The 23,626-nt window shown below is 41.1% G+C and overlaps 1 protein-coding gene across 1 annotated transcript in view; it reads left to right on the top strand.

Annotated features, from left to right (window-relative positions):
- Positions 1 to 1,277: 1,277 nt before the first annotated feature.
- The window catches only part of adck1 (aarF domain containing kinase 1), a 173,118-nt gene continuing 150,769 nt past the window's right edge, over positions 1,278 to 23,626 (top strand). The window contains exons 1-3 of the mRNA XM_084181838.1: positions 1,278 to 1,368; positions 18,266 to 18,408; positions 22,050 to 22,133. Of these exons, the coding sequence (XP_084037964.1) occupies positions 18,274 to 18,408; positions 22,050 to 22,133 (219 nt within the window). The 5' untranslated portion in view covers positions 1,278 to 1,368; positions 18,266 to 18,273. The remainder of the gene's footprint in view (positions 1,369 to 18,265; positions 18,409 to 22,049; positions 22,134 to 23,626) is intronic.

Below are 23,626 nucleotides of genomic sequence, written 5' to 3'. Positions count from 1 at the left end.
GTAATGATTTTGTTACTTTATCTTCAGTTTCATTTAATAGCAGGATGAAAAAAGGGAAATTGTGTGCTTACGGCATAATTGTACAGTCAATAGGATAAAAATCATCAAAAGGGTTTGAAAAATCCCTCAAAGAGATTGGAACTTGAAAGCAAAGTACTAGTGAAGCAGGCATGTTCAGTATTTATTCACCTGGGAGATGAAAATAGGGACTTTCAAGACATTGCTGTTACTCAGCATGAAAAGTAGGGCCTACAGGAAAAATGAGTGTTAGTTATTGTTCTTAACTGTGCTCTCTTTCTTTCTCTCTCTCTCTCTTTATCTCTCTCTCTCACTCTCTGTATGCCTCTCTCTCCCTCTTTTGTGTGTGTGTGTGAGAGAGAGAGAGAGAGAGAGAGAGAGAGAGAGAGAGAGAGAGAGAGAGAGAGAGAGAGAGAGAGAGAGAGAGAGAGAGAGAGAGAGAGAGAGAGAGAGAGAGAGGTGTGTATGTGAGAATGAGAGAGGGGAATATCTCACCTCTGATGTGTGTTTGTTTCTTTGTGTCCACACTGCATACACAGTTTATCAGCAGCCCTAAAAAAAACTGGTAGTGATGAAGGTAGGTAGGCTATAATCATCTGACAAAGTACCATTCAGGAAGCCTCTATTTCCAAAACAGCATCTTTGGATACAGCATTAAGTAGGCTCAATCACACCTACAATTCACATTTCCCCATCCACATCACAGCTCAGTAAAGCTTACCAAAATGTTGGGGAAATGTGTATAACTTTTCCTTGGTAATGCCTGATGAACAATACATATTATTAGTTCACATAATCTTATTTTATAGAGTTGCACCAAGTTGCACCAATCTAGCTACTGTGTTGAATATTCATTGTCCGTGAAGTTATTAGGATAAACAGTGTTATATAAAAGTTGAACTAGCAAATATGTGTTTTTATTATATGCAGTATAGCTAATTATTTTATTATTATTATGTGTAAGTGTTTTGAATTTGTCTCTTCAATCTATTTAAGCTATTTCTATGTAGGAAATTAACATGTCGCTTGCTTTTGACGTAATCGCACAGTGCGCTTATTTGTAGTCCTGACAGATTTGTCTGAAAAAAGATCTATGAGCTTTTGTGAAAAATAACAGAAGTGATTTGCAAGTAGTGCATTAAACCCCCCAAAAAGTATTTGACATAATTACAACAATAAACGTTGTTAGATTCCTATAAATCTAGTAGTTGTACAGAACTCAAGACTTCAACCCCCATAATGCATATAGGCTTCAGTTTAATCGAAACTATAAACAAGTGACGAGTTGAGAGGTCGAAGCGAGAAACTGGGTGAATGACAGCGTGCGTGTAACGTTTGGCCGTGATTAAGGTAAAACATCTTACCGAGATACGAAGTACTGGTTTGCAGCTAGTTATGAATTCTATTATTTTACCTAACGGATATGTTTTAGAACAGTGCTAGCTGTCTTGTTCCCTAACGCATGCTACAAAACGTCTTGCATAAGTGAATGCCATACACTGTGTCCAACCACAGCCACTGTTCTGTTATATTACACAGACAACCGATACTGGAAGTATTGAAATGTTCATTGATGTAATTGATAGAATATATAGCTGTGGCTCAGGTTGACGCTGCTGTCATCTTATGCGTGACTGTGACCAGTTATATAGCTAGTGGTAAAAAAGATGGGTAAACTATAAACTCAAGTGGGCGATCGAGATAAGACGACCAACTACCGATATAAACCAACACTTTACTGTCCAAATCAAATGCCTGGATTTCCTCTCTTGCTCTGTCTCTGCATTACAGCCTGCCTCAGCCTCACCACTGTCTGTCTCACCAACCTGGTCTCAGAGCGTTTTGTATTATTCTGTATGTAAATCCGTGATACTCCATTTAGTATGAAATGCTACGTTTCGTATGGTATGTATTCATTTGTGGATGTCCGTCAACCATGTCGGATGATATGTTATGAATTGCAATTCGTATTATGTTTTTTTCTTTTTGACAAATTACAAATTGAACAGATACATCCTTTTATCCCCTTATACTTGTTAAAACACCTCCCTCCCCTTAACAACAAAAGCAGCATACATACAAAAATGTAATAAATTAGAACATACAATTGGAAATAATAATATATAAATATACAGCTCTGGAAAAAATTAAGAGACCACTGCAAATGTTTCTTAAATCAGCATCTCTACATGTATGACAGCCATTCCATTCCAGTGTCTGCTGAATTCCAACACAGGCACACCTCATTCTACTGAATTAGGTACTGATTAGGTGATCACCTGAACCAAATCTTATTTAACTAGGAAAAGTATAAAAAAACACTGCTGTGGTCATCACTATCCTCTTGCAATAGAACCAACTGGATGGCAAAAACAGTGCTAATAGTACCTCAAAAGTAATATGAATCAAAAAATAACTATTGACCATGCCAAAAGAGTTGAAAAGGAAAGTTTTGAGTGAGGAAAAGAAGGGTTCAATTCTGGCTTTACTGGCAGAGGGATACAGTGAGCGTCAGGTTGCTTCCATCCTTAAAATGTCAATGACGGCAGTTCATAAGAACAAGTTCAAACAGCAGACATTGGGGACAACAAAGCTACAGACCGGCAGAGGGCGAAAACGACTCTCTACTGACCGGGATGACCGCCAACTCATTCAAATGTCACTCAACAACCGTAGGATGCCATCAAGTGACCAACAAAAAGAATGGCAAACAGCAGCTGGGGTGAAGTGCACGGCGAGGACAGTTCGAAACAGGCTTCTAGGGGCAGGGCTGAAGTCGTGCAAAGCTAGAAAAAAGCCCTTCAAGCAAAGAAGAGCCAGGCTGAGGTTTGCAAAATACCATAAGGATTGGACCGTAGATGACTGGAGTAAGGTCATCTTCTCTGATGAGTCCAATTTTCAGCTTTGCCCAACACCTGGTCATCTAATGGTTAGACGGAGACCTGGAGAGGCCTACAAGCCACAGTGTGGAGGATCGGTGATGATCTGGGGGTGCTTCAACAAGGCTGGAATCGGGCAGATTTGTCTTTGTGAAGGACGCATGAATCAAGCCACATACAAGGTTGTCCTGGAAGAAAACGTGCTTCCTTTTGCTCTGACATTGTTCACCAACTCTGAGGATTGTTTTTTCCAGCAGGACAATGTGCCATGCCACACAGCCAGGTCAATCAAGGTGTGGATGGAGGACCACCAGATCAAGACCCTGTCATGGCCAGCCCAATCTCCAGACCTGAACCCCATTGAAAACTTCTGGAATGTGATCAAGAGGAAGATGGATGGTCACAAGCCATCAAACAAAGCTGAGCTGCTTGAATTTTTGCGCCAGGAGTGGCATAAAGTCACCCAACATCAATGTGAAAGACTGGTGGAGAGCATGCCAAGACGCATGAAAGCTGTGATTGAAAATCAGGGTTATTCCACCAAATATTGATTTCTGAACTCTAAATTAAAACAGTAGTATTGTGTTGTTTAAAAATGAACATGAACTTATTTTCTTTGTATTATTCGAGGTCTGACAACACTGCATCTTTTTTGTTATTTTGACCAGTTGTCATTTTCAACAAATAAATGCTCTAAATGACAATATTTTTATTTGGAATTTGGGAAAAATGTTAATTTCACCCAAACACATACCTATAAATAGTAAAACCAGAGAAACTGATACTTTTGCAGTGGTCTCTTAATTTTTTCCAGAACTCTATATATATATATATATATATATATATATATATATATATATATATATATATATATATATATATATATATATATATATATATATATATATATATATATATATATAAAAATCACAACATACTATCCCTTCCCTCCCACACCCTCTCATATCCCCTGTTGGCCAACATTCTTACTCTTGATCAATAGAATGCAGCTGTTCAAAAAAGGAAATTAAAGGCTGCCATCTCAAGAAAATGTTATCAGTACAACCTCCCAAAGTGTATTTAATGTTTTCTAAGTGTAGAAAATACATTAGATCTTTCAACCAGGCTGATACAGTGGGAGGTTTGGAGGATTTCCAATTAAGCAAGTTCTGCCGGCGGGCTATGAGGTAAGCAAACGCTACAATGTCTGCTTTACTTTTAGTGAGACTAGGCAACAAAGATGGAACTCCAAATATAGCTATCAAAGGACAAGGCTGCAGGTCAATATCTAGAATTTTAGAGAGAGTATTAAAAAAGGATGACCAATACTCAGCTTAGAACATGAATAAAACATGAGTGTGGTCTGCCGGAGTGATTGAACATCTATCACGTGTCATTTCTGTCTGGGAGGAATTACATAAGTTTTTCTTTGGTGTAGTGAATTCTGTGCAAGACCTTGAACTGAATTAAACTTTACAGAGCAGATGAGGATGTGGACAAATCGTATTATGTTACGAATTTGCAAAACGTACAATACTGTATGTTACAAATGTGCAAAATGTACACTGTTACAAATTCTGGCTAGGTGGCTAATGTTAGCTAGGTGGTGAATGTAAGCTTGGCTAGGGGTTAAGTTTAGGAGTTAGGTTAAAGGGTTAGGGTTGGACGGGGAAAATGGCGGCACACTGAGAGGACACGTTGTGCATAGCGCTCTGAGAAATTAATATATAATTAAATTTTTCAACCACATTTCTATTGTTAACCTACTAAAAAAGCAATTAGACATAACACTATCGCCTACACCTACAAAACAAGATGCCTCCTAAAAAGACAGACCTTCCTAAAGCCTCAACTACCTCCCTGTGAAAGATGGACAATGAGGCAGCGCCTGCCTGGTTCAAGATGGAGATGGATAAGGCCATCGTTCAAATACAAGACACCATATAATAATAATAATAATAATAATAATAATATGCCATTTAGCAGACGCTTTTATCCAAAGTGACTTAATAATGCGTGCATACATTATTTAATTTTTTGTGTATGGGTGGTCCCGGGGATCGAACCCACTACCTTGGCGTTACAAGCGCCGTAATCTACCAGCTGAGCTACAGAGGACCACATATCTGCCCGACTCAACAAACTACACCAAGAACAACGGGCCACAAGTGAGTGGTTAACCCAGTTGGAAACCAGGCACTCTGACCATGAGAGTGCAATTGTGGATGTACGCAAAGATGTGGAGGAAACGGACAAGAAGCTAGTGGACTCCATCTTGAAGCTAGAGGAAAAGGTTGATGTCCTTGTGAATTTTCAGCGGCGCAGCAACCTCAGAATCAAAGGCTTCCCCGAGGGAGTTGAAAGACGCAATGCAATTGCATTCTTACAAGACTGGCTACCCAAGCTACTGGACCTACCCACCTCAACTCACCCACTTAAAATCGAAAGGGCTCACCGTACACATCAGAAAAGGTCACCCGGCCAGGGAGGGCCTCCCAGATCTTTCATTATCAAGCTGCTCCGCTACCATCAGCATACTCAAGGCCTCCAGAGCAAAGGGGGACATACGGTTTGGGGAGTCCCATATCATGATCTTTCCTGATGTCTCACCAGCGCTCCACAAGAGGAGGATGACATTCACTCCAATCAAGAGGCTGCTGAGACCATCTGGACTGACATATGGCCTGCGCAACCCGGCTATCCTGTAGATTCGAACCAACACTGGGGAATGCATATTCGACACGGTGAAGGCAGCCAACATATACCTGAAGAGGGAATTCCCTGAACTATTCACATCTTCTGCTCCATCATGAGGACTGAAAATGTGATATTTCGAGCCATTTTCCCCAAAAAACACAGATTGGACTCTGCTTGATGGATGTTTCAACAGCGGCCCAGGTATGCTACCTCGCTGGGCTGGCTAGCTAGCTACTGTCATTCTCTAATGTTGGTGTTTTTAGGTGGATTTAGCTGGCTTGTCTCACTGACGGCTGGCTGGTTATATGGCCACCAACTGGATGTTTAATTTGTGTTTTATATTCAGTAGCCATATCTTACTAGCAGCATACCTTTTGCTAAAATATTATTTCTCTGTTCTTAAATATCTTGTTTTATTGGGCTTTTGTTTACTATAATGTGGCTACTGGCTAGCAGCTGCCTGTTGATGGTTGGTTGGCATTTAGCTAGCTGGCTGGTACCTAACCATGGGCTGCGGTTTGGCTTGGCTAATTCCCACATATTGACGGGCTGATTACCAATACATTTGGGTTTAATATATAATCACCTTGTGTGCTTAGCAACGTAGGGCTGGGTGTATTGTAATTTGTATTACTTTGCTTTTGATTGTAACGTTATGATGGGCATGTTGGCTGGATCTGGCTGATGTTTGCTTGCCTGGCTTACAATTTGCTTTGTTTTTCTTAACTAACGTTGGCTACTTAGCCAGCTATACTAACGTTAACTTAGCTGTCAATGACAGTTAGTATAACTTATACAGGCTGATTAGCGTTTTATATTCAGTAGCCTTATCTGACTGGCAACACAACCTTTGCTCAAATATCATGTTATGTTGGGCTTTTGGGCTATTGATCATGATATGGCTACTAGCTGGCTACCTGTTGATGGCTGGTTAGCGCTTAGCCTGTTGGTACCAAACAATGGGCTGCGGTTGGGCTTGGCTGATTCTCACATATGAGCTGACTATCAGTACATTTGGGTTTAGTATTTAGCATTTTTAGTAACTTGGTGTATTATAATTTGTTATTACTCTTATTTTTCCTGCCCGGCTGACAATTAGCTTTGTTTTTCCTAACTACTTATACCAACGCCGGCGTTCTACTGTTTGGGGTTTCCAGCCAGCTATAACTTGAGAACACAAACTGGCTAGCTAAATAGAAATGTGACATGTATAACCTTATACATAGCTGACGTTTCATTTTTCTTGTTGAGGATTACTGTTAGTTCTAGCCATAAATCAGTAATGCCAATGCAATGGTACCATGCGGGGAAGTGTAAGCAAAACTTTTCACATATTGGGCCAGCAGAGGGCTCGCCTTCTGCCTGTATATTATAGTTTGTCTTGATATATTGTTAGTCAACAGAGGTGACGGCAATACACTTTTTAAAAGTTTTTATAGTTCCATTTATCGTGTGGACACTATACATGGCAGGGTTAGGTAAGTGGGAAATGGTACCACTTGTAATAGCGTCGAAAAGCTTGGGTTGTTTTACTCTCTGTTGGGGAGGGGAATTGATACTACTCACACAGGTTGGAGAGTAGGCTTATATACCAGATATTGCACCTTTTCATTTGTTTTAAATTTTTGTCCCCACTCAATATATTTCTCTCATTCTATTATGCTCTAATCTAAACCATGAACATGTCTGCCCCTAATACTCATAATCCCATAACATGGAATTTGAAGGGTATAAACAGCCCTGTGAAACGTAAGCGTATCTTAAAATACCTGAAGCAGCATAAGGTGGATATAGGCCTTCTACAGGAGACTCATTTAACAGATGCTGAGCACAGCAAGCTTAGAAAATAATTTCCTCTTTTACTTATCACTCTAGAGGGGATACTCTAGCCATACTAGTCAACCAGTCTCCTGTACCTTTCAATGACAATCACAGATTAAGGAAAAGGGGGTAGGTTTGTGATTATACAAGGCTGTATTGATTCTGTGCCCTGGTGCATTGTGAATGGGCCAAACTATGATGACCCTAAATTTAATCAAGATCTATTTCTTAACTTGTGGCGAAAGGAAATTTAATTTATCATTGGACGAGACCTTAATTTGGTTCCTCCTCTAAGGTGACTAACCTCACACAGGCAGCTAGGATGTTGAAAAGGGAAATGAAAACATTTGGACTCAGATATATGAAGACATCTCAATCAGTGGGCCAATGAATACTCATTTTACTCTCCTGTCCATCGAGAATTGATATTTTCCTATTACCGGTGGGTAAAGGACACTTGATTCCCATTTATGAATATCTAGCCAGATCCTTATCGGACCATTCACCACTGCTAATCTCTATACCTATTACTAGATAACACTCCCCCCTAAACGTGGAAGGTTCATATCTCCTCAATGACACTACCTTTGTAAAAAAAAAAATATATATACAAATTGATATATTTTTAAGTACTAATACTAATTCTGCATCCCTTGCAATTGTATGGGAGGCCCTAGAAGCATATTTAAGGGGACAGATCATATTGTATACAGCCAGTGTGCGGAAGATATATACAGCCAAAGTAGAATCCCTGAAAAGAGAAATGAAAGACCTTGAGAATGAACATAGCACAACATTTGCGGATGCAACAAAAAAACAAAAACTGACCTCAAAACAGCTAGAATACAACACCTTAACGTGTAAAGCAGGAAATGCGCTCACGAACATGGGGATAAGGCAGGAAAGTTACTTGCCTGGTAAATAAGAAGGAAGTCCAGAGTCCTGATTATATTAACTTGGCATTCAAGAGCTTTTATGAGAACCTATACATGTCTGAAGGAGGTTTGTCAGAAGTTATGCATGGGTTTCTGGATAGAGTAAAATGTAAGTCCTTGCCTAATGAGGACAGTGATAATCTGGAGGTAATTACATCTGATGAAATTCGGGAGGCTGTTTTCAGCAATGCTGGGGGGAAGGCACCTGGGCTGGTTGGATTTTCCATTGCATTTTACAAGGCTTTCCTTCCCAAGTTAATTGAGCCACTATGTAATATGTTCAGCCATGCTATAATGACAGGCAAGCTCCCAGACACTCTAGAGCAAGCCCTCATTACTGTATTGCCTAAGCCCGGGAAAGACCCCACCCAGTTCAGCTCTTATAGGCCCATATCCCTATTTAATACAGACTATAAAATTATTGCTAAACTCATAGCCCATAGACTTGATGGGGTCATACCAGGCCTGGTTAATGTAGATCAGACAGGCTTTGTACAACACCGATCGTCAAACAATATTAGGAGATTATTCAATATCATGTATTGTGTGGAGGGTATACAGGAGCCTGTGGGGATGGCTGCATTGGACGTGTAAAAAGCATTTGATCGGGTCAAATGGAGTTATCTTCTGGAAGTTTTAAAACGTTTGAATATAGGTCCAAAATATATGGTGGACTTATCAGACTACTATATAACCATCCTGTTGCCCAGATTCTGACTAACAACAATATCTCCTCTCAGTTAAAGCTTTCTCGTGGGACCAGACAGGGATGCCCCCTTTCACCACTCCTTTTTGCCCTGGCTATTGAACCCTTAGCGGACGCTATTGCGTTTCAGCCAGCTATCCATGGTACTCGGTTAGGTGAACGGGAACACACTTTCTCTATACGCGGACAACATTTTGCTCTACTTGTCCAAAGCAGAGCAATCACTCCAAGCACTAGTAGAAACTTTGAATGAATTTGTATCCTTTTCAGGCTACAAGATCAATCTGACAAAAAAACATAATTATGCTACTCAAGGCTGCGACACAAAATCCGATCTTAAATCAACCCTTTTCCTGGAGGTCTCAGATAATTACTGATTTAGGACTGCAAATTCCCATAGAAATGGCTAACACCTATAAAGTAAATGATGTGCCATTACTTAAAAAGGATGGGGATGAACTAGATAGGTGGCATGATCTACCAATTTTCACTAATTGGACGTGTTAATTGTATCAAAATGAATATTTTGCCAACATTTTGTATCTGTTCCAAACTCTACCCATGCCTCTGCCTAAACACATTTCAGACAAATTAACACTGATTTCTAAATTATTATGGAAAGGGAAGCCCCCCAGAGTTAAACTCAATACTTTGTGCAGACCGTATTCAAAGTGTGGTCTTTCTTTGCCCGATTTTAGATTTATTACTGGGCACCGCAAATGAAGGCAATATGGGTGTGGCAGGACATCAGTTCTGATCCAAATAGAATAAAATTATCTTCATTCCATGTCACTGGCAACCATGCCTTACATATCACCACCCAAAGCATTTAGTAGCTCCATAAATAATCCATTTATAAAACATTCCCTTAACATATTGATAGAGGTTCGCAAGCTGACTGGAGGAAATAAATCAGTATATAAGCAAACTCCATTTCATGATATCATTTTTTTCTGGTTCAACAAAGGTATAAGGTCATTTCGTCAATTATATGAGGATTGGGTGATGCTCTCTTTTCAAATATTGGCTGCTAGGTTCAATCTTCCCCAATCTCACTTTTTCAAGTATTTACAAGTCAGACACTACATAGCTTCTGAACAGGGAGGTAGATCACAACCTTTGACCTCACCTGCAGCTGACAAACCATGGCAGGATAGAGTGGGAGTGAAAGGCTTTATTGCATGCATATACTCTGGTCTACAGACCTTTTATAGGAAATTAAGCCTTGAATGTATGTTCTAAACGGCAAGATGACCTTGGCCTCATTATTGAAGAAGAGACGTGGGAGAAACTTTTCTTAGATGCCCAACAGTTGTCTTTTAGCACTATGTATAGAATGATGCAGTTTAATTTGCTGCACAAGGTGTACTTCACCCCAGAGAGGCTTCATAAAATGAATGCTAAATACTGCCCTCTGTGAGACAGAGTTGGGAACTCTCGTACATACAGTGCATTCGGAAAGTATTCAGACACCTTCACTTTTTCCACATTTTGTTACATTACAGCCTTATTCTAAAATTGATTAAATAGTTTTTTTCCCCCCTCATCAATCTACACACAATACCCCATAATGACAAAGCAAAAACAGGTTTTTAGACATTTTTGCTAAAATAAAAAAATTAATAAACTGAAATATCACATTTCACATAAGTATTCAGAACCTTTACTCAGTACTTTATTGAAGCACCGTTGGCAGCGATTATAGCCTCGAGTCTTCTTGGGTATGAAGCTACAAGTTTGGCACACCTGTATTTGGGGAGTTTCTCCCATTCTTCTCTGCAGATCCTCTCAAGCTCTGTCAGGTTGGATGGGGAGCGTCGTACCACAGCTATTTTCAGGTCTCTCCAGAGACGTTAGATTGGGTTCAAGTCTGGGCTCTGGCTGGTCCACTCAAGGACATTCAGAGACTTGTCCCAAAGCCATTCCTGTGTTGTCTTGGCTGTGTGCTTAGGGTTGTTGTCCTGTTGTTGAACCCCAGTCTGAGGTCCTGAGCACTCTGGAGCAGGTTTTCATCAAGGATCTCTCTGTACTTTGCTCCGTTCATCTTTCCCTCGATCCTGACTAGTGTCCCTGCCGCTAGAAAACACCCCACAGCATGATGCTGCCTCCACCATGCTTCACCGTAGGGATTATATTGGCCAGGTGATGAGCGGTGCCTGGTTTCCTCTAGACATGACACTTGGCATTCAGGCCAAAGAGTTCAATCTTGGTTTCATCAGACCAGAGAATCTTGTTGTCTGAGAGTCATTTAGGTGCCTTCTGGCAAACTCCAAGCGGGCTGTCGTGCCTTTTACTGAGTTGCTTCCGTCTGGTCACTCAACCATAAAGGCCTGATTTGGTGGAGGGCTGCAGCGATGGATGTCCTTCTGGAATGTTCTCCCATCTCCACAGAGGAACTCTGGAGCTCTGTCAGAGTGACCATCAGGTTCTTGGTCACCTCCCTGACCAAGGCCCTTCTCCCCCAATTGCTCAGTTTGGCCGGGCGGCCAGCTCTAGGAAGAGTCTTGGTGGGTCCAAACATTTTCCATTTAAGAATGATGGAGGCCACTGTTCTTGGGGACCTTCAATGCTGCAGAAATGTTTGGTACCCTTCCCCAGATCTCTGCCTCGACACAATCCTGTCTCGGAGCTCTACGGATAATTCCTTTCGACCTCATGGCTTGGTTTTTGCTCTGACATGCACTGTCAACTGTGGTACCTTTTTATATAGACAGGTGTGTTTCTTTCCAAATCATTTCCAATCAATTGAATTTACCAAAGGTGGACTCTATTCAAGTTGTAGAAACATCTCAAGGATGATCAATGGAAACAGGATGTACCTGAGCTCAATTTCGAGTCTCATAGCAAAAGGGCTGAATACATATGTAAATAAGATATTTCCGTTTTTTATTTAGATTTCAAAAAATATTTTTGCTTGATCATTATGGGGTATGGTGTATACAGTTGTGGTCAAAAGTTTTGAGAATGACACAAGTATTGGTCTTCACAAAGTTTGCTGCTTCAGTGTTATGAGATTTTTGTCAGATGTTACTATGGTATAGTATAATTACAAGCATTCCATAAGTGTCAAAGGCTTTTATTGACAATTACATTAAGTTTATGCAAAGAGTCCCTTCTTTTTCAAGACCTCTGCAATCCGCCCTGGCATGCTGTCAATTAACTTCTGGGCCACATCCTGACTGATGGCAGCCCATTCTTGCATAATCAATGCTTAGAGTTTGTCAGAATTTGTGGGGTTTTGTTTGTCCACCTGCCTCTTGAGGATCGACCAAAAGTTCTCAATGGGATTAAGGTCTGGGGAGTTTCCTGGCCATGGACCAAACATTTCAATGTTTTGTTCCCTGAGCCACTTAGTTATCACTTTTGCCTTATGGCAAGGTGCGCCATCGTGCTGGAAAAGGCATTTGTCGTCACCAAACTGTTCTTGGATGGTTGGGAGAAGTTGCTCTCGGAGGATGTGTTGGTACCATTCTTTATTCATTGCTGTGTTCTTAGGCAAAATTGTGAGTGAGCCCACTCCCTTGGCTGAGAAGCAACCCCACACATGAATGGTCTCAGGATGCTTTACTGTTGGCATGACACAGGACATGGTAGCACTCACCTTGTCTTCTCCGGACAAGGTGTTTTCCGGATGCCCCAAACAATTGGAAAGGGGATTTTTCAGAGAAAATGAGTTTACCCCAGTACTCAGGAGTCCAATCCCTGTACCTTTTGCAGAACATCAATCTGTCCCTGATGTTTTTCCTGGAGATAAGTGGCTTCTTTGCTGCCCTTCTAGACACCAGGCCATCCTCAAAGTCTTCAACTCACTGTGTGTGCAGATGCACTCACACCTGCCTGCTGCCATTCCTGAGCAAGCTCTGCACTGGTGGTGCCCCGATCCCGCAGCTGAATCAACTTTAGGAGACGTCCTGGCGCTTGCTGGACCTTCTTGGGCGCCCTGACGCCTTCTTCACAACCATTTTTAACCTCTCTCCTTGAAGTTCTTGATGATCCGATAAATGGTTGATTTAGGTGCAATCTTACTAGCAGCAATATCCTTGCCTGTGAAGCCCTTTTTTTGCAAAGCAATGATGACGGCACGTGTTTCCTTGCAGGTAACTATGGTTAACAGAGGAAGAACAATGATTTGAAGCACCACCCTCCTTTTAAAGCTTCCAGTCTGTTATTCTAACTCAATCAGCATGACAGAGTGATCTCCAGCCTTGTCCTCGCCAACACTCTCACCTGTGTTAACGAGAGAATCACTGACATGATGGCAGCTGGTCCTTTTGTGGCAGTGCTGAAATGCAGTGGAAATGTTTTTTGGGGGATTAAGTTCATTTTCATGGCAAAGAGGGACTTTGCAATTAATGGCAATTCATCTGATCACTCTTCATGACATTCTGGAGTATATGCAAATTGCCATCATCAAAAATGAGGCAGCAGACTTTCTGAAAATTAGTATTTGTGTCATTCTCAAAACTTTTGACCACGACTGTAGATTGCTGAGGGTTTTTATTTAATCAATTTTAGAATAAAAATGTGGAAAAGGTCAATGGGTCTGAATACTTTCCGAAGGCACTGTATTTATGTGTATTTGTATTTATTTATTGTTCAATCTGTGTGTCTCTTCATTGGCCTGTGCTATTGTTTGCATTCAAGACAAGGTTGTTCTTATTGCTCTGTTTGTCACTGTCAGAGTAGCCACTCATTTCGGTCATTTTTGTGGTATGAAAATGTCTTCTATCACGTAAACGACATAGAATTGCATGAAATGCATTTATAAAAGGCTAAAACATTTTCCCTCATTTGCGGAATCCTAAAAAACAGCTCTGCTCAACTGTAGGCTGTCACTACACAAATGCGATTTACAAATGCATGCAATGTTTTATTATAACTGAGTGGCTGCGGATTAAATAAAAAATTACGGTTCTGCGCATGTGTATATTCTGTACTTTACGCGTAGAGAACAGGAGCTGCTCAGGCGATTTGGTGCTTGTTTAATAAAGTTAGATCAAAGCGGAATTGATGTTTGCAAGATCACATAATGATAGTATTCTACATAACAGAAACAAATATAATAGCATAGTATAATTTTAGTGTAAGACACAAAAACACCACCACATTTTTCTCTCATGTGGCCAAAACTCAACAGTGCGTGCCACTATGCAAAATACACAGGTAGGTTATGCTACAGTTTAACAAAAAACATCTGCTCTATAATTCGCTCACTTTACATGATTCAAAACAACACTGTAGGATACTTCAAAACTAAGAAGATCTAAATGAATATCTCCATGAAACTGATTTTGAGATCAATGGTTGGTATGCAGATGCTGCATGGACGTTTCACCGTTAACTTTGTACAGAACTAATATAATGCCAAGCCCTGCCTGATAGTGTACCGCTGACCACGCCCCCTTGGTGTGAAACAATTTAAATGGTACAACCAGGCTATTTCCCAGAGACATGCAATTTCACCCTTGAGAAGGTAGATAATGGGTTGATTTCCCTACCAAACAAGGCAAATGGATAAGATGGTGCCACAAGGCCCCAGTCCTCTCATGCCCTCATACATATCTTTAATGCCTGTCTGATTTAATGGAAAGGTACCGGACTCATGGAATCCACAGAATACTCCAACAAATACAATGTTCCAGATGATCCATCTATGCTGAACAAAAATATAAACGCAACAATTTCAAAGATTTTACTGAGTTACAGTTCATAGAAGGAAGGGTGATCCCGCAGGTGAAGAAGCCGGATGTGGGGTTCCTGGGCTGGCGTGGTTACACGTGGTCTGCGGTTGTGGGGCCGGTTGGATGTACTGCCAAATTCTCTAAAATGACGTTGGAGGCGGCTTATGGTGGAGAAATGAACATTAAATTATCTGGCAACAGCTCTGTTGGACATTCCTGCAGTCAGCATTCCAATTGCACGCTCCCTCAAAACTTGAGACATCTGTGGCATTGTGTTGTGTTCACTAAGAGGGATGTAAACAAATTTGTGCACAACATTTGAGATAAATAAGTTTTTTGTGCGTATGGAACATTTCTGGGATCTTTTTATTTCAGCTCATGAAAAATGGGATCAACACTCTACATGTTGCATTTATATTTTTGTTCAGTATACATGGAGAGACAACTCCCTCTTTCACATTGTCTGTGAGGGGAATGGCACCCAAACGAGGGCACTACGTTCATCCACCTCTGGCCTGCTAGCCCCCCTACCTCTACGGAAGCACAGTTCCCGCTCAGCCCAGTCAAAGCTATTCGCTGCTCTGGCACCCCAATGGTGGAACAAGCTCCCCCACGACGCCAGGACAGCAGAGTCACTGACCACCTTCCGGAGACACTTGAAACCCTACCTCTTTAAAGAATACCTGGAATAGTATAAAAGTAATCCTTCTACCACCCCCCCCATAAAAAAAAAAAAATTGTTGTCCCACTGGCGTTGAATGCACCAATTTGTAAGTCGCTCTGGATAAGAGCGTCTGCTAAATGATGTAAATGTAAAAATGTAATAAAGTGTTCATGAAATGCTTACTTGCCCACATACTACTATGTCTTGTAGATACAGGCATTCTCTCTCCCATACAAAAGGCATATACAGACAGACAGGGCATGAATGAGCTTGTTTTCTGCCTAAAAACTGGAATTGATGGCTCCAAGCATGAATCCACAAAGTTTTACACTGTTTTTGGACTTCAGAGATGCCTTTGGTACTTTATCGCATAGTGGAATAATCAATGCACTTGAGGAAATACAACTGCCTCAGCCTTATGTGGACATTATATCCGATGTGTACAAAGGCTGTTTTCTCCAAGTTATCTGTGGGAAGCAGCTGACTGAACCAATCCCTCTCAGGGTTGGTATAAAAACAGGATGCCCATGAAATTGTCTAGGCAGGAAGTGAAAGACACACTGTGCAGTGTTCTATGAAAGATGCAGGGGAGGCAACCGCTGGTACAAGACAAACTGATAAGCCCCCAACATTTCCACTAATGAATGAACCAATCACCGTACTCTCACCATGAAACATACAGCTATCATGGACATAAGTTTTAATGTTGCTGGTGAGTGGGAGGAATAAGTTGAGGAGCTTGTCCATGAATATCCAACCAGGCTTGAAATGATTGACATTTCCCCTCTGCCTGTGGTCATGAAGCTAGATGCTGTGAGAGAGATGGCCTAGCAAAGATTCAACATCTTGCCAATGTGCATATCCCAAAGAAGGTTCTGAGTGAAATTAATAACAAAACCGTTCAAGTGGTGAGAAAGTGGCTATGCTTAAACACACACACCACGTTATCTTCCTGAGCCAAAGAGAGGGGGTTTGGGTGTCCCGAATGTTGAGTGGATTTACACTGCCACCAGACTGACTCACCTGTTGAACATGCTCAACAGAGACGACGCGACAGTTAGGGAATTAGCCGGAGCCTCTTTCTGGACATATGGAGGAGGAAGGTCCCACTTAGGGCTGCACGATATATCGTTTCAGCATCTACATTTCAGCTGGTTTGATGATGATGCATTTTCCTGTGTGCCAAATACGCCAGATGTTGTTGTGGTGGGGAGGCCAGAGGGCGGTGCTTATTTTGGAATTGGGCTGCTCATTTGATGGCTGCATGGAGCTGGCCTTTCTTAAATACCAGCCCCTCGTGGCGCGCTTGGAAAGCCTTGGGTGTAGGTGCAAGCTGGTTGCACTGATATTTGGCCATGTACATTGGCTTAAAGTGCGTGGCCAAAAGCTAGGGCAAAGCAGTTGGCTAGGTACTGCTCTGTTTCAGCTGTCGTGGGCAGCCTAGCTGTTTGGAGAAGGAGGTGCTTTCTGTACCCCTGATTGCTATGCATACAGGGACCTTTGGAATGTTTGGATCCTTTTTTAATGTAAATTTGATTGGTGGATTAAAATAAAGTATTTAACGTGTGTGTGTGTGTATGTGCACATGGCGGATGTAACAACTAATGTCAAGTTCACAACATAAGACTGTCACCATGCTCGTGTCACTTCCCTATGTCACTCAATGCCAGCCTGCTTGTGTTCATTTTAAGTATGACAGTGGTGACTATTGCTTGAAACCCTCTGGAGTTGTTAAATAAATCTATTATTTATATGCACTAGCTGCTTCACTCAGTGACATAGTATTGAAGACTGTCCTCTTCAATCTACAGGGCTTGAATATTAGTTCATATTTAGAAACACCACTTTGCGTCCTGTTTGCATCTCTCCCCACCTAGTCTTTTTTAAAAGCTACTTTACATGAAAGTACCCTTTAGGGTTTGAAACTTTGTAAACGATATTTGTTTATTAGTTGAAGGTTTGGAAATGTTTTATATACAGTATATACTGAACAAAAATATAAATGCAACATGCAACAATTTCAAAGATTTTATTGAGTTACAGTTCATATGAGGAAATCGGTCAATTGAAATAAATAAATTAGGTCCCAATCCATGGATTTCACATGACTACAGATATGCATCTGTTGGTCACAGATACATAAAAAAAAAATGGGCCTCACAATGGGATCTCATCACAGTATTTCTGTGCATTCAAATTGCCATTGATAAAATGCAATTGTGTTTGTTGTCCGTAGCTTATGCCTGCCCATACCATAACCCCACCGCCACCATGGGGCACTCTGTTCACAACGTTGACATCAGCAAACCGCTCGCCCACACGACACCATACACGTGGTCTGCGGTTGTGAGGCTGGTTGGAGGTACTGCCAAATTCTAAAAAATGAAGTTGGTGGCGGCTTATGGTAGAGAAATGAACATTCAGTTCTCTGGCAACAGCTTTGGTGGACATTCCTGCAGTCAGCATGCCAATTTCACGTTCCCTTAACTTGAGACTTCTGTTGCGTTGTGTGACAAAACTGCACATTTTAGAGAGGCCTTTTATTGTCCCCAGCACAAGGGGCACCTGTGTAATGATCATGCTGTTTAATCAGCTTCTTGATATGCCACATCTGTCAGGAGAATTGATTATCTTGGCAAAGGAGAAATGCTCACTAACAGGGATGTAAACAAATATGCTTTTTGTACGTTTGGAACATTTCTGTGATCTTTTATTTCAGCTCATAAATCATGGGACCAACACTTTACATGTTGCGTTTATATTTGTGTTCAGTGTATACTTTATCAACTGTTTCTTTATTATTAGTTGAGTATACCAGACTGTAAAATACATTTTGTTTGACCATATTTCCCTCACTCCCCCAGTGCCTCCAATGGCTGGCCGGCTGCTGAGAGTGTCGTCTGTTGCAACGGCAGTGGTGGCGTCGTCAGGCTTCTACCTCTACAACAACAAACAACTGAACCCCAATGACATCAGCCTGGTCCGCTTCGGACGTGCCGCAGCTACGGTCAGTACATAACCACAACCACACAGACCCTACTGTAGGGCCACAGCACATAACCATGAGTACACCAACACATCAGTCTGGTCAGTATAGTATACCAACCACACAAACTAGGGGTGTAACGGTACATGTATTCGTACCTCGGTTTCTACATATAAAATTAAAACACTATGCCTATAGGTTATGCCTACGCTGCATTGTATGCCTCTTGAGCAAATCTGTGCTGAAAAAAACAAAATAAGCTATTCAGATAAAACAACTACAACCTATGTGCATGTTGCAATAAAATTCCAATCTTAATTGGCGCATTTCTAACGATCCTTTTGTGAAGCGCAGCCGGGAACTAGTTCTGTACGATGGTGAGTGGTGGGGTCGATAAACCAGGAGGATTCTCCATTGTTTAAATCTCCAGTTTGGGAACATTTTGGCTTCCCAGTAGATTACAACGGTGATGGACAGAAAGAGTATGTCGCCACTGCTCAACAAGAATTGTCTATGCAGCTGCCAACACTTCAAACATGTTGACACATTTATGCTGACACCACCAAGTATTCCTGCCACCGGAGCCAGATGGAAACGCAAAAAAACAACTCCGCAGTGGATATCAAATCAAATTTTATTTGTCACATACTTCGTAAACAAGACGTGTAGACTAACAGTGAAATGCTTACTTTACCGGCCCTTCCCAACAATGCAGAGTGAAAGATATAATAAAGTAAAAGACGTAATAATAAATACACAATAAATACACAACGGCTTTATACACAGGGTACCAGTACCGAGTCGATGTGTAGGGGTACGAGGTAATTGAGGTAGATATGTACATATAACTAGGAAAAAAGTGACATAATAAACAGCAGCAGCAGTGTATGTGAGTCAAAGTTAGTGGAAAAAGGGTCAATGCAGATAGTCCGGTTAACTATTTAACTAACTATTTAGCAGTCTTATGGCTTGGGGGTAGAAGCTGTTCAGGGTCCTGTTGGTTCTAGACTTGGTGCATCGGTACTGCTTGCCATGTGGTAGCAGCGAGAACAGTCTGACTTTGGTGGATGGAGTTTTTGACAATTTGTGGGTCTTCCTCTGACACCGCCTGGTATAGAGGTCCTGGATGGCAGGGAGCTCGGCCCCAGTGATGTACTGGGCCGTGCGCACTACCCTATGTAGTGCCTTGCGGTCGGATGCCAAGCAGTTGCCATATCAAGCAGTGATGCTAGTCAAGATGCTCTCAAAAGTGCAGCTGTATAACTTTTTGAGGATCTTTTCAGCCTCCTGATTAGTGTCCCGCTCCTTGAAAGCGGCAACACTAGCCTTTAACATTACATTACATTACATTTTAGTCATTTAGCAGACGCTCTTATCCAGAGCGACTTACAGTTAGTGAATACACATATATATTTTTTTATACTGGCCCCCCGTGGGAATTGAACCCACAACCCTGGCGTTGCAAACGCCATGCTCTATCAACTGAGCTACATCCCTGCCGGCCATTCCCTCCCCTACCCTGGACGACGCTGGGCCAATTGTGCGCCACCCATGAGTCTCCCGGTCGCGGCCGGCTGCGACAGAGCCTGGATTCGAACCAGGATCTCTAGTGGCACAGTTAGCACTGCGATGCAGTGCCTTAGACCACTGCGCCACTCAGGAGCCAACTCAGTGCGGATTTTGCCTGTAATTCATGGCTTCTGGTTGGGATATGTACGTACGGTCACTGTGGGGACAACGTCGTCGATGCACTTATTAATGAAGCCGGTGACTGATGTGGTAAACCAGCATACTACCCTGTATCCCACTGCTGGCTTGCCTCTGAAGGTAAACAGGGTTGGTTCCTGGATGGGAGACCAGATGCTGCTGGAAGTGTTGTTGGAGGGCCAGTAGGAGGCACTCTTTACTCTGGTCTAAATAAATATCCCTATGCCCCAGGGCAGTGATTGGGGACATTGCCCTGTGTAGGGTGCCGTCTTTCGGATGGGACGTTAAACATGTGACCTGACTCGTAAGAGTAGGGGTGTTAACCCCGGTGTCCTGGCTAAATTCCCAATCTGGCCCTTAACCCATCATGGTCACCTAATCATCCCCAGCTTCCAATTGGCTCATTCATCCCCCTTCCTCTCCCCTGTAACTATTCCCCAGGTTGTTGATGTAAATCAGTCTAAAATATAAATAAATATATATGGCACATGAGACACCTGTCGGATTCTTTATTTAAGACTTTATTATAAATGAAATGAAACTGTTCCACTAAAATGTGCATATAAAAATCATAACTGGCTCGCAGATCGGTAGAAATGGTAAGATAAATTGGCAGTCCAAATGGAAAAGGTTGCCGACCCCTGGTGTAGCCTATTAGGAGCTTAACAGCAGAATCTGCGAAGGCCAGCAGCAGCTGAAGAGGGTCGGAAACAGGCTATCTTGATCTCTGGCTCCCTCAAGTCATTTGTTTGTCTTAATTATTTATTCACAGTGTCCTTAAAGCATCAGACAAGCTCTGTAGCCTACATATAGTTGATTTTATTAAAACATAGTGTGTATCTATATAAGGAAAAATACACGTTTTAAAATTTACACCAATCAATTGGTTGAAAGAACAGACGACTCTAGGTCGACTAAGATTTTTGTTTTTGTTTGGGACAGCCCTACCAGCTGCTATTGCATTGGTGTCTATGGGAGACCCACCCCGTTAAGTAGACCGGAACAACAATTTATTTTAATGGTAAGCGACCTGAGTGAACTATATTCATTTATCCACCATCTTTGCTGTAGCTCAGCTCAGTGGCGACTTGCGAACTGTGTGAAGGTATTTCTGATTAATAAACAATGTCATGCTGGTGGGTGGTACAATTCAAATAAAACCTAGCCCTGAAAGAAACAGGATAAAAATAATTTACACGTCATTTCATAGGGAAAGACACATTATTGGCACGAATTTGCACAAAGCCGGTAGTTCGGTTTTGTCACTTCAACTAAACTGATTAAAACGATAACTTATTGACTTACATTGTTGTGCAACGTCATGGATAAGCTCTGGCCATCGTCTTTCAGCTTGAAAAGTAGTTTTCTACTGGTGTGGGAGTTTTTTAAAAGTGACAGCCCATCACATTACCTCGGAGTGGGAAATGAGAGACACAAGTGCTCATATTTTTCTCTTTGTATGAAAACATTATAGCATAGGCCTATACAATGTCTGAACCATGTTTACATATTGATTTCACATGCATATTGCACTTTATTTTGGTGTTTATTGATGAATGAACGTGTGTTTTTATATTTAAGAAAATACAAAGTGTTGTTATTCCTGATTGTGCTTCTCATCAGGCATTATATGACTGATGATCATGTATTAAATCCGGAATATGAACACTTTGTTTCCTTAAATAAACAAAAATGAACTACAGTAACTGTTGGCATTTCATTTTCCCGCTGTACCGAACCGTGACCTCAAAACCGCAATATGTACCGAACCGTGGGTTTGGTGGACCATTACACCCATAACACAAACACATCAGTCTCTGATCCACTTTGGACAGGCTGCAGCTATGGTCAATAACCACAACCACCCGGACTTCGGGCTGAATCCACTGTCAGTACACAACCACACAAGCACATGAATGAACAAATAACTATTTTTGACTGTGTTTTCCTTGTAGACTGTCGTGATCAGCTATGACTACATGACGTCTCTGAAACATGTGGAGTATGGATCAGAGGAGTACTGGGCGCTCAAATCCCAGGTAAGGCTAGGGCTGGGCGATATGGCCAAAATATATCATATATATATATATATATCTCTTTCATATTTTTGACGGTATTTTATGTTTTTAAATAATACAATTTCTAAATATGCTTTATGGGTAATGCATGACCCTAGGATGGAAACACATACATTATAAGTGATTTAAATGGGGCTTTCTCCATTCTGATTTGTTTTATACTGTTCAGTCCAACTTCAAACATAAATAATTTTCAGCCTTTTCATAAATCTCTGCATTTCCTGCACTTTTGTTATCACTTCCACACTGTGCCATGCAGGGCTGCATGATATGGGCAAAAAAATCTAGGCCTAGTTAATTGGTGAACTGTTGGAGTCATGGAAATAGAATGATTATTCAAATTCTCGAGTTGAAATTAGGTTTGCAAAGCTACCAAAATCTATTGTAACTTTGGTAATTTATACTTTTTTTTATCATATATATATAGTATAATTTTTATATACTGTATATATGTCCATATTGTCTTTGAGTTTCTAGTAGATAGACCATATGGTTCAAGAGAAAATAGGCAAAGAAATAAAGCATCTAATCAACAATTGCATTATTTTCAATTAACTCTACATCTCTTCCAACTATTGACTTTTCTTCACAACTGCCACCAGTTTGATGCCAAAACATTGACAACAAAAAACATATTGACATAGTAAAATAAATACAAATGTGTAAAAAAATTATAATGGATATTTCATGCTGAAACCCTCATATTAAACACCAATGGTATTCACTAAGTTAATGGTTCATGTAGGATAATGTTTTACAGCTTTGTCATGAAATATTTTGTAAAAAAAAAGGTATCTTATTTAATTATTTCATATTTTACATGTGATAAGGTGAAGTACCCAAAAGGGCCACTAGATGTCTTGAGATGGATTACATAAAATCCTATACCCACTTTATACTGTATGTCTGAACACCGAATCAAATAAGCTTCCCAAAAATAACATGGTCACGTTGGTAGAACGTTTATATTGATTGCCGATTTTCTGCATTTATTTAAAGTAAAGATTCACCCATTTTGAATGTTATATTGTTTCTGTATATCTCTGAGCAATGTTCTATAGATTCCCTGGGTCATTTCATGTGTATCTGAGCTATTGCCATTCAAGCAGGCAGAAATTCGGCTGGTATGTTGTAGCATTGCAATAAAGCTGCTCTCACTACACAATCACGAAAACGTCTATCATACATGTCAGATGGCCGATGTCATAACGCAGGAGGTTATCTTATCTCGAATGAGCCATTGATCATATTGTAGCGATATTTCTAACTCGAGAAATGTAATTTAACAGAGTCTAAACACATGTATCCTATTTCTCTGCCTCTTCAGTCCAGGGTGCATTGCATGGTGCCGTTACGAATGTCAGACTACTTTGTGAGGCACATCGATCTGCAGGTTGAACATTGTGAGAATGTAGACTGATATATTGGTAGTGCATGTTTTGTGTGGTGTTTGT

This window comes from Coregonus lavaretus (genome assembly GCF_964263955.1).
Source record: "Coregonus lavaretus genome assembly, chromosome: 18".
NCBI lineage: Eukaryota > Metazoa > Chordata > Actinopteri > Salmoniformes > Salmonidae > Coregonus > Coregonus lavaretus.
This window is presented reverse-complemented; position numbering and strand designations above follow the sequence as displayed.